Genomic DNA, 24531 nt, shown 5'->3' with positions numbered 1-24531 from the left:
TAATGATTTTTATATTTCTGGAAAGTGCATATTAGCACTAGCTTATACCATGCCATTACTGAGCTTAGCCCACTACAGCCAGCTGTATGCATGGAAAGTTGTGGCATACGACATGTACCGAAATCTACTGGTGGTTCAGGAGATCATTAGAAATATTTTTTAAAACAATGAGACAGATGTACTTGTCTGAAACTTAAACTGGCTAAGATGATAACTGGCTGAGCAAACTTGGGGGCATTTATTTAATATATGCGAGTTATCAAAGTTTTCACAAGAGCAAATAGGCAAATGCAGGAGGGGGGGGTTCCAGTTGCCGGGAGACCCCTTCCACCCCAGCCAGCACCTTGAATCAGCACCTCAATAGCAGAAGTATGTAATACAATTTTATTAGTGCTGTGGCTAAAACATGCAGTATTACGGACGGAACGCAGTGGTAGCATCTTCTCCTACCAAGTCTGCTGTGTGTGTGCGGATCTGAGCACTCAGTCAGCACACTGGAATAGAGAGATCAGAGAGCAGTTGCCAACAAGAAGAGTCAGGTGTCCTAACAAGAGGTGGAAGAATGTGTGCTTAGGAAGCTCAGGGCCTGATTCAGACCCGCTCGCGAGCGCTGAGCGCTCGCAAGCGGGTCGATGGTGCCCTAGTGCGCATGCGCACGACGGAGGGAGCTCCGTCGTGCGCATGCACAAGACCCGAATAACGATGGGGTAGCCGTCGTTATGGGTCTCGCATCAAAGGGGGCGTGCTGTCGATGGTGAGTGACAGCACGCCCCCTTTGGTGGGCGTGTCGGGGGCGTGGCTGCCAGACGGAGGCGTTCCCATGGGAACGCCTACCGTCTGGGTCCGGCCCCACTGACATCACTAGTGATGTCAGTGGGAGTGATTTTGGCTCTGATAGAGCCAAAATCACTCCAGGGCTTGCGGTCACCGAGACCCTACCGCAGGGTCTCATCGCAAGCCCGATGGTCTTGACCATCACGACCATCATCATGGACGCTCGCATAAGCTGTGGGTGGTAACCCATAGCTATGCGAGCGTCCAAAAGGCCGGACGGAAGGAAAAAACCACGCCCTGATTCAGAGCGGGCGCTCGTTCAGAGCGTCCGGCTCTGAATCAGGCCCTCAGTTCTGTCTCCTATATGTATATATATTTATTGTGGCATTTTTAACTTTTTCCTGACCACTTATGCTATTTACGGGAAGGCACGTTTTCTATCCGTAGAGACTGTATCCAAATGTGTCACAGGAACATTAAAAGGCTCTTTCTTTTTTTAATTTGCGTAACCCATTCATCTGAAGAAAAAAACACCTGTGTATACTTAATAAACAAATATGTTGGTCTTATTATGGTCCCAAGGGTCAAATGAGAAATTAAATGCTATGCTTTTGTGTGCCGCGTTCACAAAGTGATTCCCAAGCATCCCAGAGAATACAGCTTGTGGGAAATGTCCTTTGTGGTCAGTAAAAAGGTCACTTGCTAACAAGAAAAATGTTCATTGAATGGCTAATTAACAAAAAAGGGAACGCGCTGCATTATCTGACACCTCACAATACAAGAAGTGTGAATTATGCTAGCTTATACCAACTAACAACCTATAGTGCAGACATCTCCTGTCTCCCACCCAAGAATCATCGGGCAGCGTTATCACAAGAACAATCGGTGTTTGGGCCTGATTCAGAGTTGTAGCCTATGCTGATGTTTTCGCAGTTAAGCGATAATCGGAAATGTTCACATGTGTCTAAGTCATCCGGCGCAAGCGTCCAGTTACATTACCGGAGTCCTTCGCATCGACTATTTACTGGCAGTGTGATTTACAGTCAGGGAGTGTTTGGGGGAGGTTACGGTGGCAAAGAACGCAGGCGCGTTTTGACCCCTTCGGGGACGTGTCACACCCTGCGACTTGCGATCCCGCACGCTAGGAATATGGTTCCAGGGTCTCACTTCCCACAGTCATTCTGTGGGATCATAAACTCACTCAGGCCTGCAACAGTTGAATGATCTTCGACCAGTGCTGCGTCATTGTACACAGGTGCTGGGTCTTTTTACACAGATGCTTGGATTTGCAAAGCCACAGGTGAGTGCTTTATTACCTCTCCCGGTGGTTGCGACATTTGCATGTTTTTGCATAGCGGCTGCACACACATTCACAACAGCGGCAGCATTATTGCACAACTCTAAATCAGGCCCATTGTACATAGTTACTCCCATGTCTGTCAGTGCACTGTGCGACTTCCCTGTCTGTCAGTGTACTGTGCGACTTCCCTGTCTGTCAGTGTACTGTGAGACTTCCCTGTCTGTCAGTGTACTGTGCGACTTCCCTGTCTGTCAGTGTACTGTGAGACTTCCCTGTCTGTCAGTGTACTGTGAGACTTCCCTGTCTGTCAGTGTACTGTGAGACTTCCCTGTCTGTCAGTGTACTGTGCGACTTCCCTGTCTGTCAGTGTACTGTGAGACTTCCCTGTCTGTCAGTGTACTGTGAGACTTCCATGTCTGTCAGTGTACTGTGCGACTTCCCTGTCTGTCAGTGTACTGTGCGACTTCCCTGTCTGTCAGTGTACTGTGAGACTTCCCTGTCTGTCAGTGTACTGTGCGACTTCCGTGTCTGTCAGTGTAATGTGCGACTTCCGTGTCTGTCAGTGTACTGTGAGACTTCCCTGTCTGTCAGTGTACTGTGCGACTTCCCTGTCTCTCAATGTACTGTGAGACTTCCCTGTCTGTCAGTGTAATGTGCGACTTCCCTGTCTGTCAGTGTAATGTGCGACTTCCCCGTCTGTCAGTGTACTGTGAGACTTCCCCGTCTGTCAGTGTACTGTGAGACTTCCCTGTCTGTCAGTGTACTGTGCGACTTCCCTGTCTGTCTGTGTAATGTGCGACTTCCCCGTCTGTCAGTGTACTGTGAGACTTCCCCGTCTGTCAGTGTACTGTGAGACTTCCCTGTCGGGTCAGTGTACTGTGCGACTTCCCTGTCTGTCAGTGTAATGTGCAACTTCCATGTCTGTCAGTGTACTGTGAGACTTCCCTGTCTCTCAGTGTACTGTGAGACTTCCCTGTCTCTCAGTGTAATGTGCGACTTCCCTGTCTGTCAGTGTAATGTGCGACTTCCCTGTCTGTCAGTGTACTGTGAGACTTCCCCGTCTGTCAGTGTACTGTGAGACTTCCCTGTCTGTCAGTGTACTGTGCGTCTTCCCTGTCTGTCAGTGTACTGTGCGACTTCCCTGTCTGTCAGTGTACTGTGAGACTTCCCTGTCTGTCAGTGTACTGTGCGACTTCCCTATCTGTCAGTGTACTGTGCTACTTCCCTGTCTGTCAGTGTACTGTGAGACTTCCCTGTCTGTCAGTGTACTGTGCGACTTCCCTGTCTGTCAGTGTACTGTGCGACTTCCCTGTCTGTCAGTGTACTGTGCGACTTCCCTGTCTGTCAGTGTACTGTGAGACTTCCCTGTCTGTCAGTGTACTGTGCGACTTCCCTGTCTGTCAGTGTACTGTGAGACTTTCATGTCTGTCAGTGTACTGTGCGACTTCCCTGTCTGTCAGTGTACTGTGCGACTTCCCTGTCTGTCAGTGTACTGTGAGACTTTCATGTCTGTCAGTGTACTGTGCGACTTCCCTGTCTGTCAGTGTACTGTGAGACTTTCATGTCTGTTTGTCAGTTGTTACAAGTCGCCGGCGCAATTTGTCACACTCCCAACACTTCGGTGATCTTTTCTACTACTTCTGCCTGCCGTGCGGGAACTGCACCAACTGTTGCTAGGCAATCTGGACGCCGGATGATTGTTCGTGGTTCTGATTGGTTCCTCACCTTTTTTATGCCTAGCAGCGTACTCACAGCCTTGCTGGCTATACCGTCTCCGAACGTGCCTTCCGGTTCCTGCTGTGTGGATTCTGTTTCTGCATTGTTGTTCTTCACCACGGTAACTCCTGGCTACATCACTACCACCGGCTGTACCAGCCGCACCATGGTCACTCCGGGCCACTTCAATGGCTAACTTAGCCGCACCACGGTCACTCTAGACCGCATGATTACCACCGGCTGTACCAGCCGCATCATAGCTAACTTAGCTGCATTACGGTCACACCAGGCCACATCAATTACCACCAGCTATACCAGCTGCATCACGGTTTATTTAGCCGCACCACGGTCACTCCGGGCCACATCAATACCATTGGCTGTACCAGTCGCATCACGCCAGACAAAGCCGCATAACGGCATTAGACGCACTTCGGCTCTTATAAGCCATTTCCTGACTCTTCAGCACCAGAGCCTTAACCAGCAGATTCTGTTCTCCAGTCACTCCTCTTGTAGGTGTCACGTATACAGACACTGATTCAGAGCCGGACGCTCTTTCAGAGCGCTCGCTCTGAATAAGGGCGTTTTTTGTTTTTATGGTGCCGGCCTCCTGGCCGCTTGCTAAGCTGTGAGTGACCACTCACAGCTTTTGCGAGCAGACAGGTGATGGTCAATCACAATCGACAGCCGCCCCATTTTGTTGCGAGACCCGTAGCGACGGAGCACCCGTCGCTGGCCGGGTCTCACGCATGCACACCCCGGAGGCGGCTCATGCGCAGGGGGCAAACATCGACCCGCTTGCGAGCATATAGCGCTTGCGAGCGGGTCTGAATCAGCCCCACAGTACCTTGGTCTTCCTAGGATATCTGTGTAAACCGCTACTACCTCGAGTTTAAGTCCAGGCGGCCACCCTCATACCGGTGAACGTATTCAGTTCTAAGGGAACAGTGGGTGGCTGTTATTGGCAGAAGACCTCGCCTTGTGGTTCTGGGGGTTTACACAGTGAGTCCTGGGAGACCGTAACATCAATGTACTGTGCGACTTCCATGTCTGTAAGTGTAATGTGCCACTTCGGTGTCTGTCAGTGTAATGTGCTACATCCCTGTCTGTCATTGTACTGTGAGACTTCCGTGTCTGTCAGTGTACTGTGCGACTTCCATATCTGTAAGTGTAATGTGCCACTTCGGTGTCTGTCAGTGTACTGTGCGACTTCCATGTCTGTAAGTGTAATGTGCCACTTCGGTGTCTGTCAGTGTAATGTGCTACATCCCTGTCTGTCAGTGTACTGTGAGACTTCCGTGTCTGTCAGTGTACTGTGAGACTTCCGTGTCTGTCAGTGTACTGTGAGACTTCCATATCTGTAAGTGTAATGTGCCACTTCGGTGTCTGTCAGTGTAATGTGCTACATCCCTGTCTGTCATTGTACTGTGAGACTTCCGTGTCTGTCAGTGTACTGTGAGACTTCCGTGTCTGTCAGTGTACTGTGAGACTTCCGTGTCTGTCAGTGTACTGTGAGACTTCCGTGTCTGTCAGTGTACTGTGAGACTTCCGTGTCTGTCAGTGTACTGTGAGACTTCCGTGTCTGTCAGTGTACTGTGCGACTTCCATGTCTGTCAGTGTAATGTGCCACTTCGGTGTCTGTCAGTGTAATGTGCTACATCCCTGTCTGTCATTGTACTGTGAAACTTCCGTGTCTGTCAGTGTACTGTGCGACTTCCATATCTGTAAGTGTAATGTGCCACTTCGGTGTCTGTCAGTGTACTGTGCAACTTCCATGTCTGTAAGTGTAATGTGCCACTTCGGTGTCTGTCAGTGTAATGTGCTACATCCCTGTCTGTCAGTGTACTGTGAGATTTCCGTGTCTGTCAGTGTACTGTGAGACTTCCATATCTGTAAGTGTAATGTGCCACTTCGGTGTCTGTCAGTGTAATGTGCTACATCCCTGTCTGTCATTGTACTGTGAGACTTCCGTGTCTGTCAGTGTACTGTGAGACTTCCGTGTCTGTCAGTGTACTGTGAGACTTCCGTGTCTGTCAGTGTACTGTGAGACTTCCGTGTCTGTCAGTGTACTGTGAGACTTCCGTGTCTGTCAGTGTACTGTGAGACTTCCATATCTGTAAGTGTAATGTGCCACTTCCGTGTCTGTCAGTGTAATGTGCTACATCCCTGTCTGTCATTGTACTGTGAGACTTCCGTGTCTGTCAGTGTATTTTGCAACATCCATGTCTGTCCTACTCACAGCTACACACTTGTTAATCTGGAAGGAGCGGATCATACAGAACACCAGCCAGTGATGTATGTTGGCAGCGGAGCAAGTATACGCAGTATATACAGGCCAATATGCAGGATAATGTAGCAGGGTCTCTGGTGCTAAGTGGAACACGTCTGTGTCCAACTATGGCATTCATACTCAGAGACAAGATGGCACCACCCATGTGCAGAAGACCAAACAGTGGCCATCTTAGGTAAAATGCTTCATGTAAAGAGCATTAATGGAGGCAGCACAGTAGCTCACTCCATATTTCAACGGATTCGGTATGATTTACCCACAAATCCCGGCAGCGGCAGCCCGACACAGGTGGAAATCCCGAACATTGGAAGGTAAGTATAAAATAACCTATTCTACCCCCTAACCCTCCCTTCGGGGTGCCTAACCCCCCACCAAGTGCCTAACCCTAATTCCCCTTCCCGGCCGCCTAATCCTAAATCCCCCGGGGGGTTGCCTAACCCTAACCTCCCCCCGGGGGTGCCTAACTCCCATTCCCCTAGCCTGACCCTAACCTCCCGGGGGGTGCCTAACCCTAAGTCCCCCCCGGGTGCCCTAAACCTAATAACCCCACCACCCCCCGCGCGGCTGTCCGCGCTGGCATCCATCCGATTGGGATTCCGGGCGCCGGTCTCCCGGCGTAGGTAAAATGACAGGCGTCGAGAGTTCGACGCCTGTCATTTAACCCTTGCCTGGATTTAGCAGTCGGGAACTGGCGGTCGGTATTGCGTCTGCCGGCTTCCTGACTGTTTCCCATTTCAACATACTGTGCTCCTTCTGTGTCTGTCAGTGTACTGGGCGAGTTTCACTCCTAAATCTATATGACGTTTGATCCTTTCCCCATGCCTGTGTGCACCCCGTAATTTCTGGCAGCAGATACTTGTACTGGTGTGCTACTAATTAGCTGCTGTGTGCAAGTGCCTCCATCTACCCCAGGAGACAGTATCCTTACCCTGATCTTGCCACAATATGTAAACGTTCCCTGATACATGCTTTATTATTTAGCTGGATGCTGCAGCTGTCTTCAGTCTTCACTGATTGCAGCTCCCTATAGTGTTATTCACTAGACATACATGACAGTAATTCTTGTGTGCATAGGATACAGTATAAATCCTCTGTATGATCACAGAATTATCTCAAATATCTTTCATTTTGACTATCAAAAGTTGTACAGTCATTGTCCTGTGTATGTTTAGATTTGGAATATGTTGGGAAGTCACACAGCCAGCACCGTAGCAGAGCTCAGAGGTACAGTACCCTGTGTGTGCCCCATGACGTCATGATGTCACACAATGAGTGCAGGGTGCGGGCCCTGCACCTTTTTATGTAGTGGGGTAACTGGGGAGTCTGTATATGGGTGTCATCAGGTTAGCAACCATACCGCCCCCCTCAGCCTGGTGCCCAGTGGTCGCACACCCCTTGTTACTGTACTGCACACAGCTATCAGATATAGGTGGGAAAGATAGAAGACGGACATAGGGAGAGTCTTATATTAAACAGACATGTTGGTTCATACAGGTCACAAACATATGTGTTGTGCACTATAGGGGTCCATATATAGGGGGTACTCTTGCATGCATAGGGGGCTGACAGTACAGTCCCAGTACACCCAGGGCCATGGGGAGCAGTGACAGGCCCCAGTACTGGTGAAGGGGCATAGCCAGACTTCTCTGATTTGGCCACCCCCCAACACAAACCCCCCACAAACACACAAACATTTTTTTTTTAATAAGTACTATACGTGGACCTCCACCACTGATACTGACCATTGGTTGGCCCCCATCACTGGTTAAATGGTCTAACATCACCATCAAACCCTTGATGGTCAATAGCCAACCTTATATTTTTTGATCCATTTACAAGTTATTTCATATATTGGTGATTACCAATATAGTCTCTGCTCTGGGCTCAGTAATGTCTTAAAGAAGCGCTACCTGCAACTTGTGGCTGAGATTCCCTCCTGCACTGGGGGCTTCTTCTGACCATGAGTGGATCCAGAGCGTGCACAGTAAGCCCCTAACAGAGCAAGGGTCTCAGGTGAACAGGTACTGCTGGGCAGAGCCGTAACTAGACTTTTTGGTGCCCTGTGCCAGAAAGAGCATTGGCGCCCCCCTCATTTTTCAAAGGGACATAATGCACCCAAAAAACGGCCATGGTTACATGGGTAAAGGCCAGGGAAGAGATAGGGGAGGCCAGGAGATGCTGGGGATGAAATAAGAGGAAGCTACAAGCAAGAATGATAATAAACAGAAATTTGACAGGCCCAAACAGCGCCCCCTGACCTGTGGTGCCCTGTGCGATGGCACCGACCGCGCTACCCTAGCTACGACCCTGCTGCTGGGTCCTTTCCATCCACTCAGTTCATATTCATATGGATTCACAGGGAGACTAACAACCAAGATAGGAATTTGGAAAAAGCCTGTTTATGCAGAAGAGAACCTTCCCATTAGAAGTGTTGTGTGACCTGGCAGCTTGGCTGAGTTTTCATTTTTTAATTATCCTTTAGAGCAACTTTGGGAAGGAGTTCTTTATGTATTAGTAGTTACTTACATAGCACATAAATATTCCACAACACTTTACAGAGAATAATTGGCCATTCACATCAGTCTCTGCACCAGTGGAGCTTACATTCTATAATCCCTACCACGTGTACACATACACAATTGGATTAACCATTTAGCCTACCAGTTCTTGGTGGGTGGGAGGAGACCAAAGTACCTGGAGAAAACCCATGTAAGCACGGGAAGAATATACAAACTCCACACTGAATAAGCTTTGGTGGGAATTGAACACAAGACCTTGGTGTTCTGAGGCAGCTATGCTAACCACTATGCAACCATTCTGCCCAATAGGATCATAATAAAGTGTTGTTTTGCCCTAAATAACCTTCAAATGCAGATTTTATTCTGAGGGGACACAATTAACTTGCACATCAGTATAGCAGAGCTATAAACTGTACAGCCTGTATTGAATGTTTTATGTATTGTAATCTGTGCCACAGTCACTTGTGACGTTTGTAATCCGAGACCAGAGCCTGCTGCAGGCGTGTGGCGATCCGTCTAGGGTCTGATCCTGGACAACTGCTTTACACAAATTCCCTGAGGAGCTTCCCATAAGTACAATGCTCATGTTATTTAAGTATTTATGACCCTGTTCCCCAACCACACCAATTTGTCAGCAAGCTGTGGTTTACACAGTACAACAATAGGGACACAGCAGCCTGCATAAACACCAGGACAATGCAGGGGTCGCAAGCCTTGTGGTGTGTCATTCAGGCCATTAGTAAGGACTGCCATGTCCCAACTGACCCCTGACTGATCGGAATAATTGTTCCCTTGGGTTGTAGAGAGTCAATAAAATTGACCACTCGATTTGTCGATCTTTATTCTGTGTGCTGTCTCCATCTATAACAATCAGTGCTTACTGCGACCTCAATGTCAAGGTGACCTTAGTGCCGCTGTTGTAAGAAAAAAAAAGACTTAAGTTACTAAAATATTCCATAGCTGGATAAACACTTTGCTTTAAAGGGGCTTTTAATTTCAGGATCACTTATTGGCCTGTACATGCGCCTTCATGTAACTTTAAGTAAATACGTTGCATAAACTTTTTAGCTTTCTTCTATGATTTAGTTTAAAGGCCCTCATACACGTTGCGATATGCACCTTTCCACGCGACGGCCGATCCGATGGCCTACAAAACACGGAGGGAGGATAGTAAATGAAATTAGAGGACCGAATTTAGAAAGTGCACTGGTTACATACCAAAAATCACATTGGCTGTGTACTGTTTGGGTGAACTTGAAGGTGCAGCACAGCAAGGAACATCCAGGGTTGGACTGGCACACAGGCATACAGGAGAAATCCCTAGTGGGCCCCACTGCCTGCGGGCCCACCCCCTATTCTAGGGGTCAGGTTCCAGACTGTGCATATGTACAATTATACTGCAGTCCCAGGATTATTTTGTATCAACTAAAATGCATTTTAGTATCAATCTGGTACATTATCATGCATGCACTGTCAGTATTTATTATGTATATTTATAAAGGGACCCAGACCATGCACTCTCTAACGGTTAGCCAAGCCTCTGTGGTGGCTGGTCACACCCCCTCTGGAGATTGGTCACACCCTTTAAGCATGGGCTCCTATCACTGTATTCCCCCAGTGGGTCCTTAAGCCCCAGTCCGACACTGGGAACGTCCTTAAAATTGCACGTTATAGACCCCATTATCTAATTTCTATAATCTTGCTTCACTTTTGCACTTATTCAGTACTCTGCTCAACTCTTCCTGCAGCCTCCAATGTCTTTAAAGCAATAATGGCATGAAAAGATATAAGCAGAATTCTGATGTTTACCAATTATTCTTGTATGTTTGCTTCAGACTGCTAATAATGAATGATAATTGTACAAATTTCCTAGTTATGTCACTGCTGTGGCAACCACATGGCATATGATAGTGAGCAGAGAAGCTTTGTAATGCACTTTTGAGCTCTATTTTCACTGTGACATACTCCCCCTTCTTTTCACTCATCTGCCATCACGCAATACTGTATGCTGATTATAGAGATTTATCATAAAGGAGATCATGATTTGTAGGGGTATAGGTAAGAAAAATGACGGTCTGATGAAGTCTTAAAGGTATTTAACCTGCTATTTACTGAAAACAAAAAAAGACTTTGTGGGATTGCTGCTTTAACACCTTGTGCCTAAAGCTTTTCTCACCCCTGTCCTGAGTCTACTTTTGGGCTCATTCCATCCTAACTTAAATATCAGTAATTTCTGTAAGCACTACCCACACAAATAGTACCTTGTCTTTTAGAGAAGACTTTTTATTTTCAGAAAATATCATTAGTGTATCTAGGGGCCTATACATCAACACTAAAATAAAGTTTTTAAGGACATTTTCCTTAAATAACGTTATTTTGGTATTCATGTAGCCACTTAGCACAGGAGATATCACAGATATCTCCTTGCTAAGTTCCCCTGTGTTAATTTCCACACTCCCCGTACATTGGTATGGGGATGTGGAAATTGTGGTATTCATCAAATTCCGAAAATTATCAATTTTCGGAATTTGATGCAGTTACTATTCGCCACTGTGAGGTGGCGAATAACAGGTGAAACTTACCTGTATCCGTGTGTGCAGGTCCCCCGACGAGTCCCTCCGGCTCTCTGCTCCGTCCTCATGTGTGCTCCCCAGCAGAGCACAGGAAAGTTTAGACAAAAAAAATAAAGGTTTTTTTTTTTTTTTTCCTAATCTGTCATGTGGTCTGCTGGGAAACCACATGACAGACCAGCAGTACGAAACTGGAGGCAGCTGCGCGCACAGGTAAGTCGGGGGGGGGGGGGGGAGGTGAGCGGAGGGGGGTCAGGGGGGGTACACAAACTTAACGCATCTGTAGGCAGTGCTGCGCATGCGCTGGTTCTACAGATGTAACAGCGCATGCGCAGCACTGTTTCCAGATGCGATAAGGTAGTGTAGGCAGGAAAAAGTATCTATTTCCTGAAAAGCTGTCATCGCAAAAATGACAGCTTTTCGGAATAGATACTTATGGAGAGGTGGAATGATGTTTTCCACCTATAATTAGCTAGAACTCCATGAGAGTTCTTAAGCTAATTATCTCCAGAGAATTTTTAGGTTTAATGAATAGGCTCCTCAGAACTCAACACTAAAATTCATAGCAGTACATTAGCAGAAAAAAGGTGCAGTCCTCTGCCTGCCACAGTATACTCTAAGCAGCTGCAAGGAGCCCATCCTGATGCCCGCATGTGCCCAGCCTGCCCATCAAGTGCACAGTTAATTGGTATGCTAGCTTCTCTCATACCCAGCAGATGACTCCTAGCGCTGGCGTGATGATCGGCTGAAATTTTTCACCAATCACATTACTGTAAGCTATCTAATGGGTACAGGCTCCCAGCATAGCCTGTTTGACAGTGTGGGCCACAGGCATGGTATGCAATTTTCTTGGGTCACCACAAAAGATCTGGGGTCTGCATTGTGTCTCCAGCAGAGATCAGGCATTATTAATCCAACAAAGCTAAATTCGCCATAGGTCTGTGACCCAAGACCTGTGGTCATACTTGCCCAGTGCCAGATTAAGGTCCAAATGGGCCTGGAGCTGACATTTATTTAGGGCCTATTGTGTGCTGCTACCGGGGGGGTGACCCGCACTGTGCAGTGTGACTATTGATGTTGGTGCATAACTAGAGGTGTGGTTTGTGTTTAGGGGCCTATTCATTATCCCTTATAGACCTTTTACACATGTGGAAACGCTAGTTTCTGCATGTTTTCTGTAGCAAGCCCATTATTATTAGGACGCCTAGTATTCAGAAAACTTTAGTTTATGTGTGGGAAGCAACAACCTCTTCCGATGGCGTTGGTTCCTGGAGGCCCGATCCTTCCTATGGGAAGGAAGTCCGCCTCTGCACTGTAAGACCTCAGGTCACAGCTGAAGTCAGCTGGGTTGGCAGGGGTAGTGTAAAGGTGGGTACTACACACTAGACCAGAGGTTTCCAAACTTTTTTGAATCATGGCACCCTAGAGTATCAGAAATGTTTTCGTGGCACCCCTAACATTAAGTCTGTTATTCAGAAATTCAGAAAATAATTAAGTAAAGTGAAGTAAATTGTACTTACCTGTCATCCAGGCTCAGTTATGTGGTGGGGGAAAGGTATGCACTTCTGTTTGTCCACATATTTACATTACTTTGACCATAAATAATATGATATGGTGGTGGACCACTAACCTGAGGCACCACTGCAAGCGTCTTGAGGCACCCCAGGGTGCCACGGCGCACAGTTTGGGAACCGCTGCACTAGACGATATGCCTGCCCAATCCCATGGATTGGGCAGACATATTGAGCACATTGTTTAGTATGTACCCACTTTGCGCACTTCCGTTGTCCATGCATGCAGGGACGGTGAAGCGACCCAGCTGCCGATGCCTGCAAGGTCAATGGTGCCGGTGAACGACATACTGTATCGGGTGGTCAGTCACCAGATTATGCAGTGTGTAAAGGCCCACATACACGGCACGATATATGTGCCAATCCGACAGAACGGCACGTTATAGGTGCTATATCGTGCCATGTATGGGCACGATATCGTACCTGATATCGTTCTGCGCGCTCCCGTGGGGTCGTACATCGCATCCCCAGGTCTTCCTGCAAAACCATCTGACCTGGGATGCGATGTACGATCCCATTCAAATGGTGGAGGGGGGAGCCGGCATACCGTGCGGTCAGCAGGGACCGCACGATTGCCGGCAGTGACAGCACGACCCGTCTGCTGACAGATCGGCAGTCACACTACACGGTGCATCGCACCGTGTATGGCCAGCATTAGTGTCACTTTATAGAAATGAGTAGCCCCGTACCAGAGTGCCAGTCCATCATAACCTATAACCCTGCGTCCCGTGCCACTTCACCAGGTAACTAGGGTGCTGCTTGGGGTGTCCTAAGGACACTCTGAGCAGCAGTACATATCCCACGGTTCCAATACAGTGGGGGAGACGGGAATACAGAGACGGGCACGGGCTGTGGTGGCAGGTGAGTATGGCTGGTTCTGTCCCCTGGGCACCCCGTCCTATGCAAAGGCACCGACCGCACTGCCCTCCTTATGGCCCTGGAATGGGTGTAGTCCACACACAGTATATACACATATATATAATATACACACACAGTGATATATATATATATATATATATATATATAAAAACACACACAGTATAAATACACACACACACACACACATTGTATATATATATTCATACATACATACATACACATATATATATTTTAATATTCAATAAAATTCTATTATGTATATGATTGATATACATACATATCAATACATATAGTACTACAACAACAGCAGCAGTTTGGCCAGAAAAATGAAAAGCGGGCAGCTCACCTTTTGGGGGATCACACCCAGTGCTGCTGCTATCACGGAGTCACCAGCCGCCCTAAACGGAGGAGCTGAGAGCATGTGACGGTGGTGGTGCCGGTGGTCAGTGCACTGCCTGGGACGGGCTGCACGAAGACGCGGTGTGGTGGCAGTGGCGGGCAGCAGCTATGTGACGTCACACGCAGTGACGTCACATGACGTGAAGGCTCCGCTGCTGCCAATTACTAGCGCTGGGAGGGCATTAGAAAGCACAGTCCTCCATAGTGCTCCAGTCCATTATGGTTAGCTTCTTCACCGGTGGTCCAGTGTTGCAGCGGTGCTGGAGGAGAGGGGGGGTTGGGTGGTTTGCATTATGCGAGGCCGAAGGGGGGGCGTGGTCGGCCCTCAGGCTGCTGCAGAATGAAAGAAAAAATCCTTTCTGCAGCAGCACACACACACATCAGAAGGCATTGGGCCTATTCTGATGCTGGGCCTGGAGCTGTAGCTCCATCAGCCCCATTATTAATCCGGCCCTGGCTTCTACTAATGTGACCGATAATGATAAGAAGGAAGGATTACTATTGGCCACAGATACTCCAATATTGCATAAGGTAAGTGTTGCCATCTCGGGCACTAGAATGAGCAGGTCCTCCCCTGCCAATATAATATTCACATATATGTAGGGTAACTGCTAGGAGCAAAGAAGATGTGTGAAAAGAAACCAGGAAAAGAAATGTCTATTCTATTAGCGATAATTAGCAAAAACGTCTTAGAAAGAGCAGAAGGCAACTCTAATTCATCCATAGATAAATCTTATTGTCCTGCGGGTCCTTCAAAACACATTCACTCTGTAAATAAATGTGACTTCACAGCTTTTGGGACCTGGATGCTTTTTCTGTCTGGTGACAAAGCCTGATTTCATTGTCAATTCTAGTCAGAAAACTCGGAGCGAGCACCCGTCCTTGGATTTCTATTCTAATGGCTGGATTCAAAAGTAGCAAAGGAGAGATGCTGAAACAGTGTCATAATGACAACTATTGTGTCTTTTGTTAAATGGAAGCATTTACATATTGTTCAGGTGAATAATTGTAATATAATGGTGGTTGCAAGAGTGTCTTGGAGAAAACAACACTGTAGATGTTTTATTTGGAGAAGGTCAAGATCATAACCCCAGTGACATCAATGTCTCCACCTCGAGTCTGAGCAACAGCCTGCGGCTGGCACCTAACCTCTCTATCTCTTTTATTACCAACTTCTAGATCTAGGAGTTGACAATGGGTTTCTGAGCCCCAAAGCAAAATTTGGGGGTGACACAGAAATGTTGTCCAAACAGTCAAGAGGCTTACTCTCTCCCCTTCTGCCCTGCTGAGAATACATAGAATGCGCAGTGAAGCCCAGTTATGTAATTCAGTTCTGGAACTTGAGGTCGAAACGGGGGTTTCGCTGTACATCTTCCAGGCCCCTGGCCATTTCCAGGTCACTCTTACCATCGAGTCGATGTGCAACTGCTTGGGTTGCTCCAGCAGTAGTTCCACCACTGTCTGTGTCCATCAATAACTTAAATTGACTCCTGGCTAGGACATCATTATTTCCAGAACCATCAACGTCCTGGCAACCCATATAACCTGCCTCCTCCACCGGAACCATAACTTCAGTTCAGTGAGAACAGAACATTGATTGTACAAGGGGCAGCTATTGAGACATCTCTATGGCCCACACTCGTAGCGCTTTCAGCTCCTACTGTGGCTCAAACTTCTCTAAGGATGCCACCTGGGGTACTGGTGACATATTTTTTAGAGTGAATGAGACAGAGAGAGTGACGATCTCCGATGTTGATTTAATAATGTCATTGTGCAAAAATGAGATCTCCATACAGATTAGCGGGCACTTATACGTCCAGACTGCTGCACGATATCCAGATGTGTCCTCTTGCTGTCTGCAAAATGAGGCATGGACCCCTCTGGTGAACAAGACAGTTATTGACACTTGTCATCTGTACCTTACCTCAACAAACGGCAATAGATGCCACACCCGTTGGGTGGCAAATGTGCTGCTGTTATTTTGTACCATGCTATCAATCTTGGGTCCATATGAGCAATTTGAGAAGAGTGTTGGTAATGATTTTACTATGAGATGTGTTTTTTGTTTTAATTAATAATTCTATGCCAACCATAAAATTGACCTCACTATAAAGTTTCAGGTGACTCTCTGTATATGATGAGTCAGGGGTGTAAGTGATTCTTTTCACCTTGACCCAGGCACCATAGAGTAGACTGCCAGATCCAGTACAAGCTGCCAGAGATACACTGGTAGTCTAGGTCCAGTCTGAATGTCCAGGGAGAGTTTGATCCAGCTCAGAAGGAGTCCAGAATTGTTCCAGCTGTCTGCAGACTATCCTGTTCCATTTCAATAGGTCCAGCTGCCTGCTGTTGCTTCTACTACTACTACATCAGAGCCTATAGAGTAGGGTCACTGGGGAACCATCCAGACCTTTCCTACATGTTCAAAGAACCTTCTAGGTTCCTTGAACAGGTCAGTGTCCACAGCAAGCATGATTAACCTGCTACATACCGCAGTACACTGTACATGATGACAAACACCACTTCATCAGCTGCTCAGAGGTGTGGCTCTGAATTCTCCTTACCCATTACACGTATCTCTGCTCACTCTTGTCCAGCGTGTTACTACCCTCATTACTGTCTGTCTACCAAGCATTACATATGCTGGGAATGCTACCACATCATTGTTTTCATCCTCTCTATTGTTGTTGGATCTTCAACGTCCCAATCTTCATCATTAACTTCAACACCATAGGTGTGAAGAAGACTTCCAGCACTGCAAGTTGCTGCCTGCCCTTGTTATAAGTCAGAGAGAGAGTTAAGCTAGGAGTGTGAAACTCAACATGGTTCCGCTACAGTTACACAGTCATATTCTGGAGCGCTAGAGGAATGGTCACAGGTTAGTGAATAGGGTTATATATTGTCTTTGATGAATGTGCGACTTCATCTGTGCTATGTAACTGCCATATGCAGTCATCATTGACGTCATTGAATCAATAAACTTTATGTTACAGTGCGCTACCATGTAGCAGCCGGTAAGGGATTGTCAGTCCCTGGGGTAAATAACCAATGGTGATGTATATAGAAAGAACCAGAGCTAATTAAGCAATAATTTAAAAATATCATATCAGAGAAACTGATGTGACATAGGTATATCAATACAGTTTTATTTAATATATAATTTTAATAAAATAGAGCTATTGGAAAATCAATAAAACATCCTGTTAACGGTGATTGACCCTCCTATTACGGTGATACTATTAGGACTTGCTCCCAAATGACTGAGTTCATATACAGCAATAATTACGAAGCAGTTTGATGGAATGGTAAACAGTAGATCGGAAATGCCGGGGCTGTCAAAAAAGCCAATTGCAGCTGTGAATCCAAAGTCCAAATGGGGCCTTTTATAAGTCCAAACGATACTGGGTCACTTTCCAAACCGTGCTGGTGTTGTTTGAAAATGGCTTAACGCATTTCGCTGGATCAATAAGCATTTTTTTATTTTTTTTTTAAAGTTACACAATCATTTAATAAACACACAAGTTGTCTTATCCCCCTTCCTGATATGTGTGTCTATGATTCCTGGAGGGAATCTGGTATAAATGTAGAGCCAACTGATGACAGCCTTGAGGGCTGGAATGTATAGTACTAGTCGTGGCCTTTATAGTCGTGGCCAAGGGACTGATGGTGTGAAGCAGTCTTTGGGCTGTTGGAGCAGCCTTGGGGGCTAATTGTGGCCTTTATAGTCGTGGCCAAGGGACTAATGGTGTGAAGCAGCTTTTGGGCTGATGACACTCAGGTGAGGTATGCAGCAGGAACGTGGGGCTGCTACCAGTGCCGCCGGGATGACACTGGCGACGGTGTGCTTAACAGCGCACCTGGAACGCAGAGTTGCTACCATTGCCACCGGGATGACACTGGCGACTGTGTGCTAATTTGCGCACCTGGAACGCAGAGTTGCTACCAGTGCCACCGGGATGACACTGGTGACGGTGTGCTAATTTGCGCACCTGGAACGCAGAGTGGCTACCAGTGTCGCCGGGATGACTGGCAACGGTGTGCTAGTTTGCGCACCTGGAACGCAGAGTTGCTACCAGTGCCACCGGGATGACACTGGTGACGGTGTGCTAATTTGCGCACCTGGAACGCAGAGTGGCTACCAGTGTCGCCGGGATGACTGGCAACGGTGTGCTAGTTTGCGCACCTGGAATGTAGAGCTGCTACCAGTGCCGCCGGGATGACACTGGTGACGGTGTGCGAGGTTGTGCACCTGGAACGCAGAGCTGCTACCAGTGCCGCCGGGATGACACTGGTGACGGTGTGCGAGGTTGTGCACCTGGAACGCAGAGCTGCTACCAGTGCCGCCGGGATGACACTGGTGACGGTGTGCGAGGTTGTGCACCTGGAACGCAGAGCTGCTACCAGTGCCGCCGGGATGACACCGGCCACTGGATGGTGACAGACATTTCTGGGATAGGAAGTGCCCTGTGCTGCCCAGATGGTACAAGCAGCACATGTGGATGGGATGCAGGTGGAGCCGCCTGGATGGAGTAAACGGCACACACAAAACAGCTAGACTGACTCAGGAACTCGACTGACATGCAGGAGACAGGAACCGGAAGTACGAAAAAACTTCTATCACCGGCATGGAGTGATGGACTGGCTGGAATTTAACAGGAACAAGGCCCAAACAGAGCAAGTCTCCCTTAATGATAGACCAGTGTGCAGCTGTGCACAGACAGGGGAATTAATTAGCATGCACCTGACACTGCACACAGACAGGCAGTAATTAGTGCAGTGCTTTAGGCTGGAAGCTGCAGATCCTGATAGAGTCATGACCAGTCATTTACAGACAGTTGTACAGGGATTTCCAGACCTCTGCCAAGATCTGCAACCATGAAGACAGGGCTTGAGTGGAGTCTCTGCTTTTGTGAAATTGGCGACCTTACCCTAACCCAGTACCCAAACTGTGCGCCGTGGCACCCTGGGGTGCCTCTGGTTCGTGGTCTAGCACCAAATAAAAATTATTTATAGTCAATGTAATGTAAATATGTGTGCAAACACAAGCTCAAACCTGTCCACCACGACATAACTTAACCTAAGGATGACAGACAGGTAAGCACAATTTGCTTCACTTTACTAAATGTTTTCTGAATTTCTCAATAACAAACTTTTGGCTTAGGGGTGCTGTGAAAACAATGCTGATACTACAGGGCGACGTGATTGAAAAAAGTTTGGGAACCACTGCCCTAACCGTTGGATTTGACTTATTTTCATATTTTTTCTTCAATTGTAGCCTTTTAAAAATTCTATAAAGCTGCCAATATAACATATTAGTAATGATTTGAGTTTAAACCTAGGCGATTATTGTAGATAAAGTATGTGCTCTTTTAATTATCCCCCATGGTTCCTTATGACATAAAATGTGTGAAAATAACTCTGAACGTCGAATAATGTGATATTCCAAGTCTCCATGAGCATAGGTGTCAGTGACTGCCTGAAAGTCCAAAAGTGGTGGCCTCCCTCAGTATATGGGATTAATGTGTTTAATGGGCAGTTAACAATTCCCTGTGCTAAAGTGGATTACCAGGAAAGAGAGAGCAGAATGTGACAGGAGTCGGGGAATCATTTTAGTAGCTCTCAGTTTTAAAAGGCGCCTTATCCAGTGCAGTATGATTAGAGGACCCCAGACCACCATTAGCAATATATGTTTAAAGGTGCATACACACACACACAAGGATTTTTTGAACGATTATCGTTAACGATATCGTTCAATCGTTGAAAAAAATCGTTCACTTTCTAAGTTAAAACGATGAACGGTGATCGTTCATGTGCGTTCACGTTTGCTGTTCAGTCAGACTGACCAACTCAACGATTTTCATTAAGTGAATATGCAAAAATCGTTTATAGTTCAAAAAAATCGTTCATTACATGTAGTAAATGAATGATTTTAGTAAACTATTTTTGTAAATTTTTCCCTTGAAAAAATGAACGAAAATCGTTTACTAAAATCGTTCATTTACAAAATCGTTGTGTGTGTGTGCAGCTTAAGAGTTTGTCCAAAGCAACTCACCACTGGCTAAATTAATCACATCCTACGCACTTTTATTTCGGCCAATAAAGTTTGGACAAATTGGTCTTATTGGATAAAAAAAATACTGCCCTCTCAGTTGGTGTTATAGTAAGTTACTGAGCCACCGCAGATGTGAAGAATTCTCTCCTCCACTTCAGGCCAGGCTAACATAAGAGCACATACTGAACATTTATGGCCTAGGCTTCTGCATGGGCTGTAATGTAAGATCATATATGGAATGTCCGTATCCACATTTCGCTAATGCAGAAAGGATGAAAATGGACAGACTGGGAGGTACGTTTTTGCAGGACCTCAACGCTGGGAGTCACATTGGTAAATTCCGATGGTTGCACATTTTTGCATGGCTGCTCTAAACCGCAATGCAAAATGAAAGTTATCACTGCTAAATCATGATCATTAAATAGTTTACGTAATGTATTTGTCGACAATTACAATGTCGACCATCAGCATTATTTAGGCACCATGTCGACGACAGGTACAAAATGTCAACAAGCACAATGTCGGCACCCAATTTTAAGCCTAACGCAAACATGTCTATTGTCGACATTTCAACTGTGGGCCTCATTCAGAGATCTACAGAACTTTGATGTGTCCGTAGATCTCCGATGGTTTGAGACATGCGCATGTGCAGACCTGTGTCGCCGCTCGCAGTGCCCTGGACGCCTGCAGCCTGTTTGATAGGCTGCAGGCGTCCAGGGCAGCACAGACGGTGTAATGGTTAGCATTACTGCCTCACAGAACTGATTTCATGGGTTCAATTCCCACTACGGCCCTAACTGTGCGGAGTTCTCCCTGTGTTTGCGTGGGTTTCCTCCGGGTACTCCGGTTTCCTCCCACACTCCAAAAATATACTGGTAGGTTAATTGGCTGCCCACAAAATTGACCATAGTGTGTATGTGCATGTGGTAGGGAATATAGATTGTAAGCTCCACTGGGGCAGGGACAGATGTGAATGATAAGATATTCTCTGTAAAGCGCTGCGGAATATGTGTGCGCTATATAAATAACTGGTAATAAATAATAAAGAAATAGGCTGCAGGCATTCCTAGGTGGTGCAGCGGACCGCTTCCCAAAACAGTGGCGTGTCGCCTCCATTTTGTGGGAGTGGCGAGGACAGTGACTGCACTTCCAACGCGGATTTACTGGCTTCGGCAGCGTATATGAGGGGGCCATTCTGAGTAAAGCTGCGACCAATGGTCATCTGATGAAGATCCCGACGGTAGGCGTCTTTTTATACTAGACTCCTGCGGCAATTTTGTGCAGGAGCTGCGTACAAAGACACAGTGGCTGTTGCTAAAGTGTCTATCATGCACCGTGTTGGGTGTTGACATTTTAATTATGTCGACAATGTGATATTCGACATTAATATATATAATTATTAAAAGTCCATATTATTTTGTTGTGAACACATAAATTTAATATTAATTAAATCCTGATCATGTTGTATTGAGGGTGGCAGCGATCGTTCTTTAGGATAATATCCCACGATATAAATCATTTACAGGCAACTTGGTGCGTGACCTTCCCCCTCCCCCCCCCCCCCCCCCCCCACAGTCACCATTTACATGATGATGGTGAGGAAGGAATGTCGCCGTTAGGGGGAGGGGAACGTTATCTTCTTGCATATTTTTTTTTCTTTTCCTTCTGTTACCTACATGATAATTATGATTCGGAATCTGCTGACTGGCTCTGCTCTGTGTAATTAAATGGGAAGTAAGCTCCATTATCTCTTACCGTCTGCTTCTTCTCTATTCACGCACATGTCTCGGTAAACAAAAGGCCGCATGTTGGAGTGGGGTAAGGAAGGAGAGGGGGGGGGAGGGCGACAATTCTCACGCTGTCACTTGCAATACCCGGCCGCAGATGATGAGAAGCCATGAGAGAGATGGTTACATCAGAGGCCAGTTAAGAGTAGGCCCACTCTGGGATAATTAACTATTATGGGACTTTATGGAAGCTACATATGGGTCAGGTCGCAATTTCATATAATTCAGTGATAATTCTGCTGTTGCCATGCTATACCCTGGTATTTTGTCTGTAAGAACCTCTATGGAGCTAAAAGGTCCTTAATTCTCTGGGTTTTATATATATTTTTTTTTGAGAATTACCACAAAATGCTGCCACATTCTATTATATCATTAGTTTGGGGTTCTAACGTTTATGAATGGAATTAAAAATGTGTTTTAATACTCAGATTAGATCTGTCTCACAAAATGCTTAAGATTAGTGGAACAAAATGAAAAGATATATAGGCAGTACCAGCACAGTAAATTAATAATTATGCTCCTAGTATCCAGGGCCGTAGAGAGCCGTCCCATCCCCGTTACAATCAGGGGGTTTGGCCTAAAGCGCCCCCCCCCTTGGAAAAAATGTGCCGAAGAGAGGGTGCTGGGAGCCCCTCAGGCAGGGGCAAATCCAGGGTGGAGACGCGATCAGTGTGATCGCTCCCCCCCCCCCCCCCCCTTGCAGAGGAGACTGCTGCTGTTCAGCTGCAGCAGTCTCCTTGGTGCCACTGCTGGGCTGCTGACGGGTAAGAGGGAGGGGAAGAAGGCGGCGGCCGACCCAGGCCTCTCCAATATGCCCGGGCCTGGGTATCTAGTACCCGCTCCCTCCACGCTCTCGCCAACCCTGCTAGTATCCAACACTTCCTCCTTTATTATTTTGTTAGGAAACATGCGATTGGTGTAGACAAGTACCAAAAAAATACATGACAAATGCAATTTTAATTAAAATGAATATTAAACAATTTCCGGTGCCCCTGTGAGGAGTCCTGCCCCAAGCATGTTCAGTGTGCCTATTTCACTAGGTATAGAAAGTTTTAGGAACAGTAAAAGACTTAATGATTGACAGTAGTAACGACAGTGACACCTGTTGGTTGTAAAAATAAAACAAACTAATAGCAAACAATGAAGCACTATGGCACCAAGAATAAACAAAGAAATTAATTTATATTCAATGATACTTAAGGGTTTATTCATTAATCTTATGCATAGCAAAAAAAATCTTTTGTGACCGCATTTTATTATCATGTTTTAAAAAAAATAAATAAATTAAGCAAAACTCAGCTGGAGTGGCAATGCTGGGTGGTAAGGGTTAACTAACGCTTTTCCATGCCAGTCACCATGAATACGCACATGTGTGATTCCAAATTTGGGCTTTCAGTTTCTGTAATAAAAAAAAGTACAAAATAGATAAAATTAATAAAAAATAAATTGAAAAACCATTATGTTGATATGTGTGTACTATTTTGTGTGTATTGTTGTAGACACACCAGCCGGAAAGCCTTACCCTGGAGCGTGGGTTCATTGCAGTGAACAGATTTTGTTCAGCCGTACTCACAGTTACATGCACATGCACCGGAGATGGAGATGAGCTTAAGTTACAGCGAGCCGTCCGGTCATGTATGTAGGCAGTATTAGCAGGATATACAGCATGTCCCGCACGGAGCTAAGTACATATAGTGGCCCTAAAACATAGTGACCCAAGATGGCGCCGCGAAGGCGCAGTCTAACGGTTGCCATCTTGGTAAAGGAAAGATGCTTCAAATATGGAGCATCATGCATCAAATATGGAGCATCAAAAGGTTGACATTGAAAAAGTTGACAATGATTTGTTAAGACACCAAAAGGTTGACATGTTCAAAAGGTCGACACAGAAATGGTCAACACATGCTTTTTTATTTATAGGGTTAGGCACTTACCGGAGGGTCAGGGGTAGTCACTAGGAGGGACGGTTAGGGTTAGGCACTTACTCCCGACGGTTAGGCACTAGGAGGGACGGTGTTAGGGTTAGGCAATTACTCCGACGGTTAGGGTTAGTCACTAGGAGGGACGGTTAGGGTTAGTCACTAGGAGGGATGGTTAGGATTAGGCACTTACTCCGACGGTTGGGGTTAGGACGATTAGGGTTAGGCACTTACTGGAGGGTCAGGAGTAGTCACTAGGAGGGACGGTTAGGGTTAGGCACTAGGAGGGATGGTTAGGATTAGGCACTTACTCCGACGGTTAGGGTTAGGCACTAGGAGGGACGGTTAGGGTTAGGCACTTACTGGAGGGTCAGGGGTAGTCACTAGGAGGGTCGGTTAGGGTTAGGCACTAGGAGGGATGGTTAGGATTAGGCACTTACTCAGACGGTTAGGGTTAGGCACTAGGAGGGACGGTTAGGGTTAGGCACTTACTGGAGGGTCAGGGGTAGTCACTCGGAGGGACGGTTAGGGTTAGGCACTAGGAGGGACGGTTAGGGTTAGGCACTTACTGGAGCGTCGGGTCGTCACTAGGAGGGACGATTAGGGTTAGGCACTAGGAGGGACGATTAGGGTTAGGCACTAGGAGGGATGGTTAGGATTAGGCACTTACTCCGATGGTTAGGGTTAAGCACTAGGAGGGACGATTAGGGTTAGGCACCGAGAGGAGTGTTAGGGTGAAGATTAGGGTTAGAAAAAAA

General features: G+C 46.6%; 1 protein-coding gene across 1 annotated transcript in view; it reads right to left on the bottom strand.

Annotated features, from left to right (window-relative positions):
- Nucleotides 1–21874, bottom strand: part of LOC148502580 (uncharacterized) — a 128379-nt gene extending 106505 nt beyond the window's left edge. Inside the window, exon 1 of the mRNA XM_088449684.1 lies at nt 21823–21874. Coding sequence (XP_088305810.1) covers nt 21823–21874 — 52 coding nt within the window. The remainder of the gene's footprint in view (nt 1–21822) is intronic.
- Between the last annotated feature and the right edge of the window lie 2657 nt (nt 21875–24531).

This window comes from Taudactylus pleione, unplaced genomic scaffold (genome assembly GCF_031769625.1).
Source record: "Taudactylus pleione unplaced genomic scaffold, aTauple2 ptg000490l, whole genome shotgun sequence".
Taxonomy (NCBI): Eukaryota; Metazoa; Chordata; class Amphibia; order Anura; family Myobatrachidae; genus Taudactylus; species Taudactylus pleione.
This window is presented reverse-complemented; position numbering and strand designations above follow the sequence as displayed.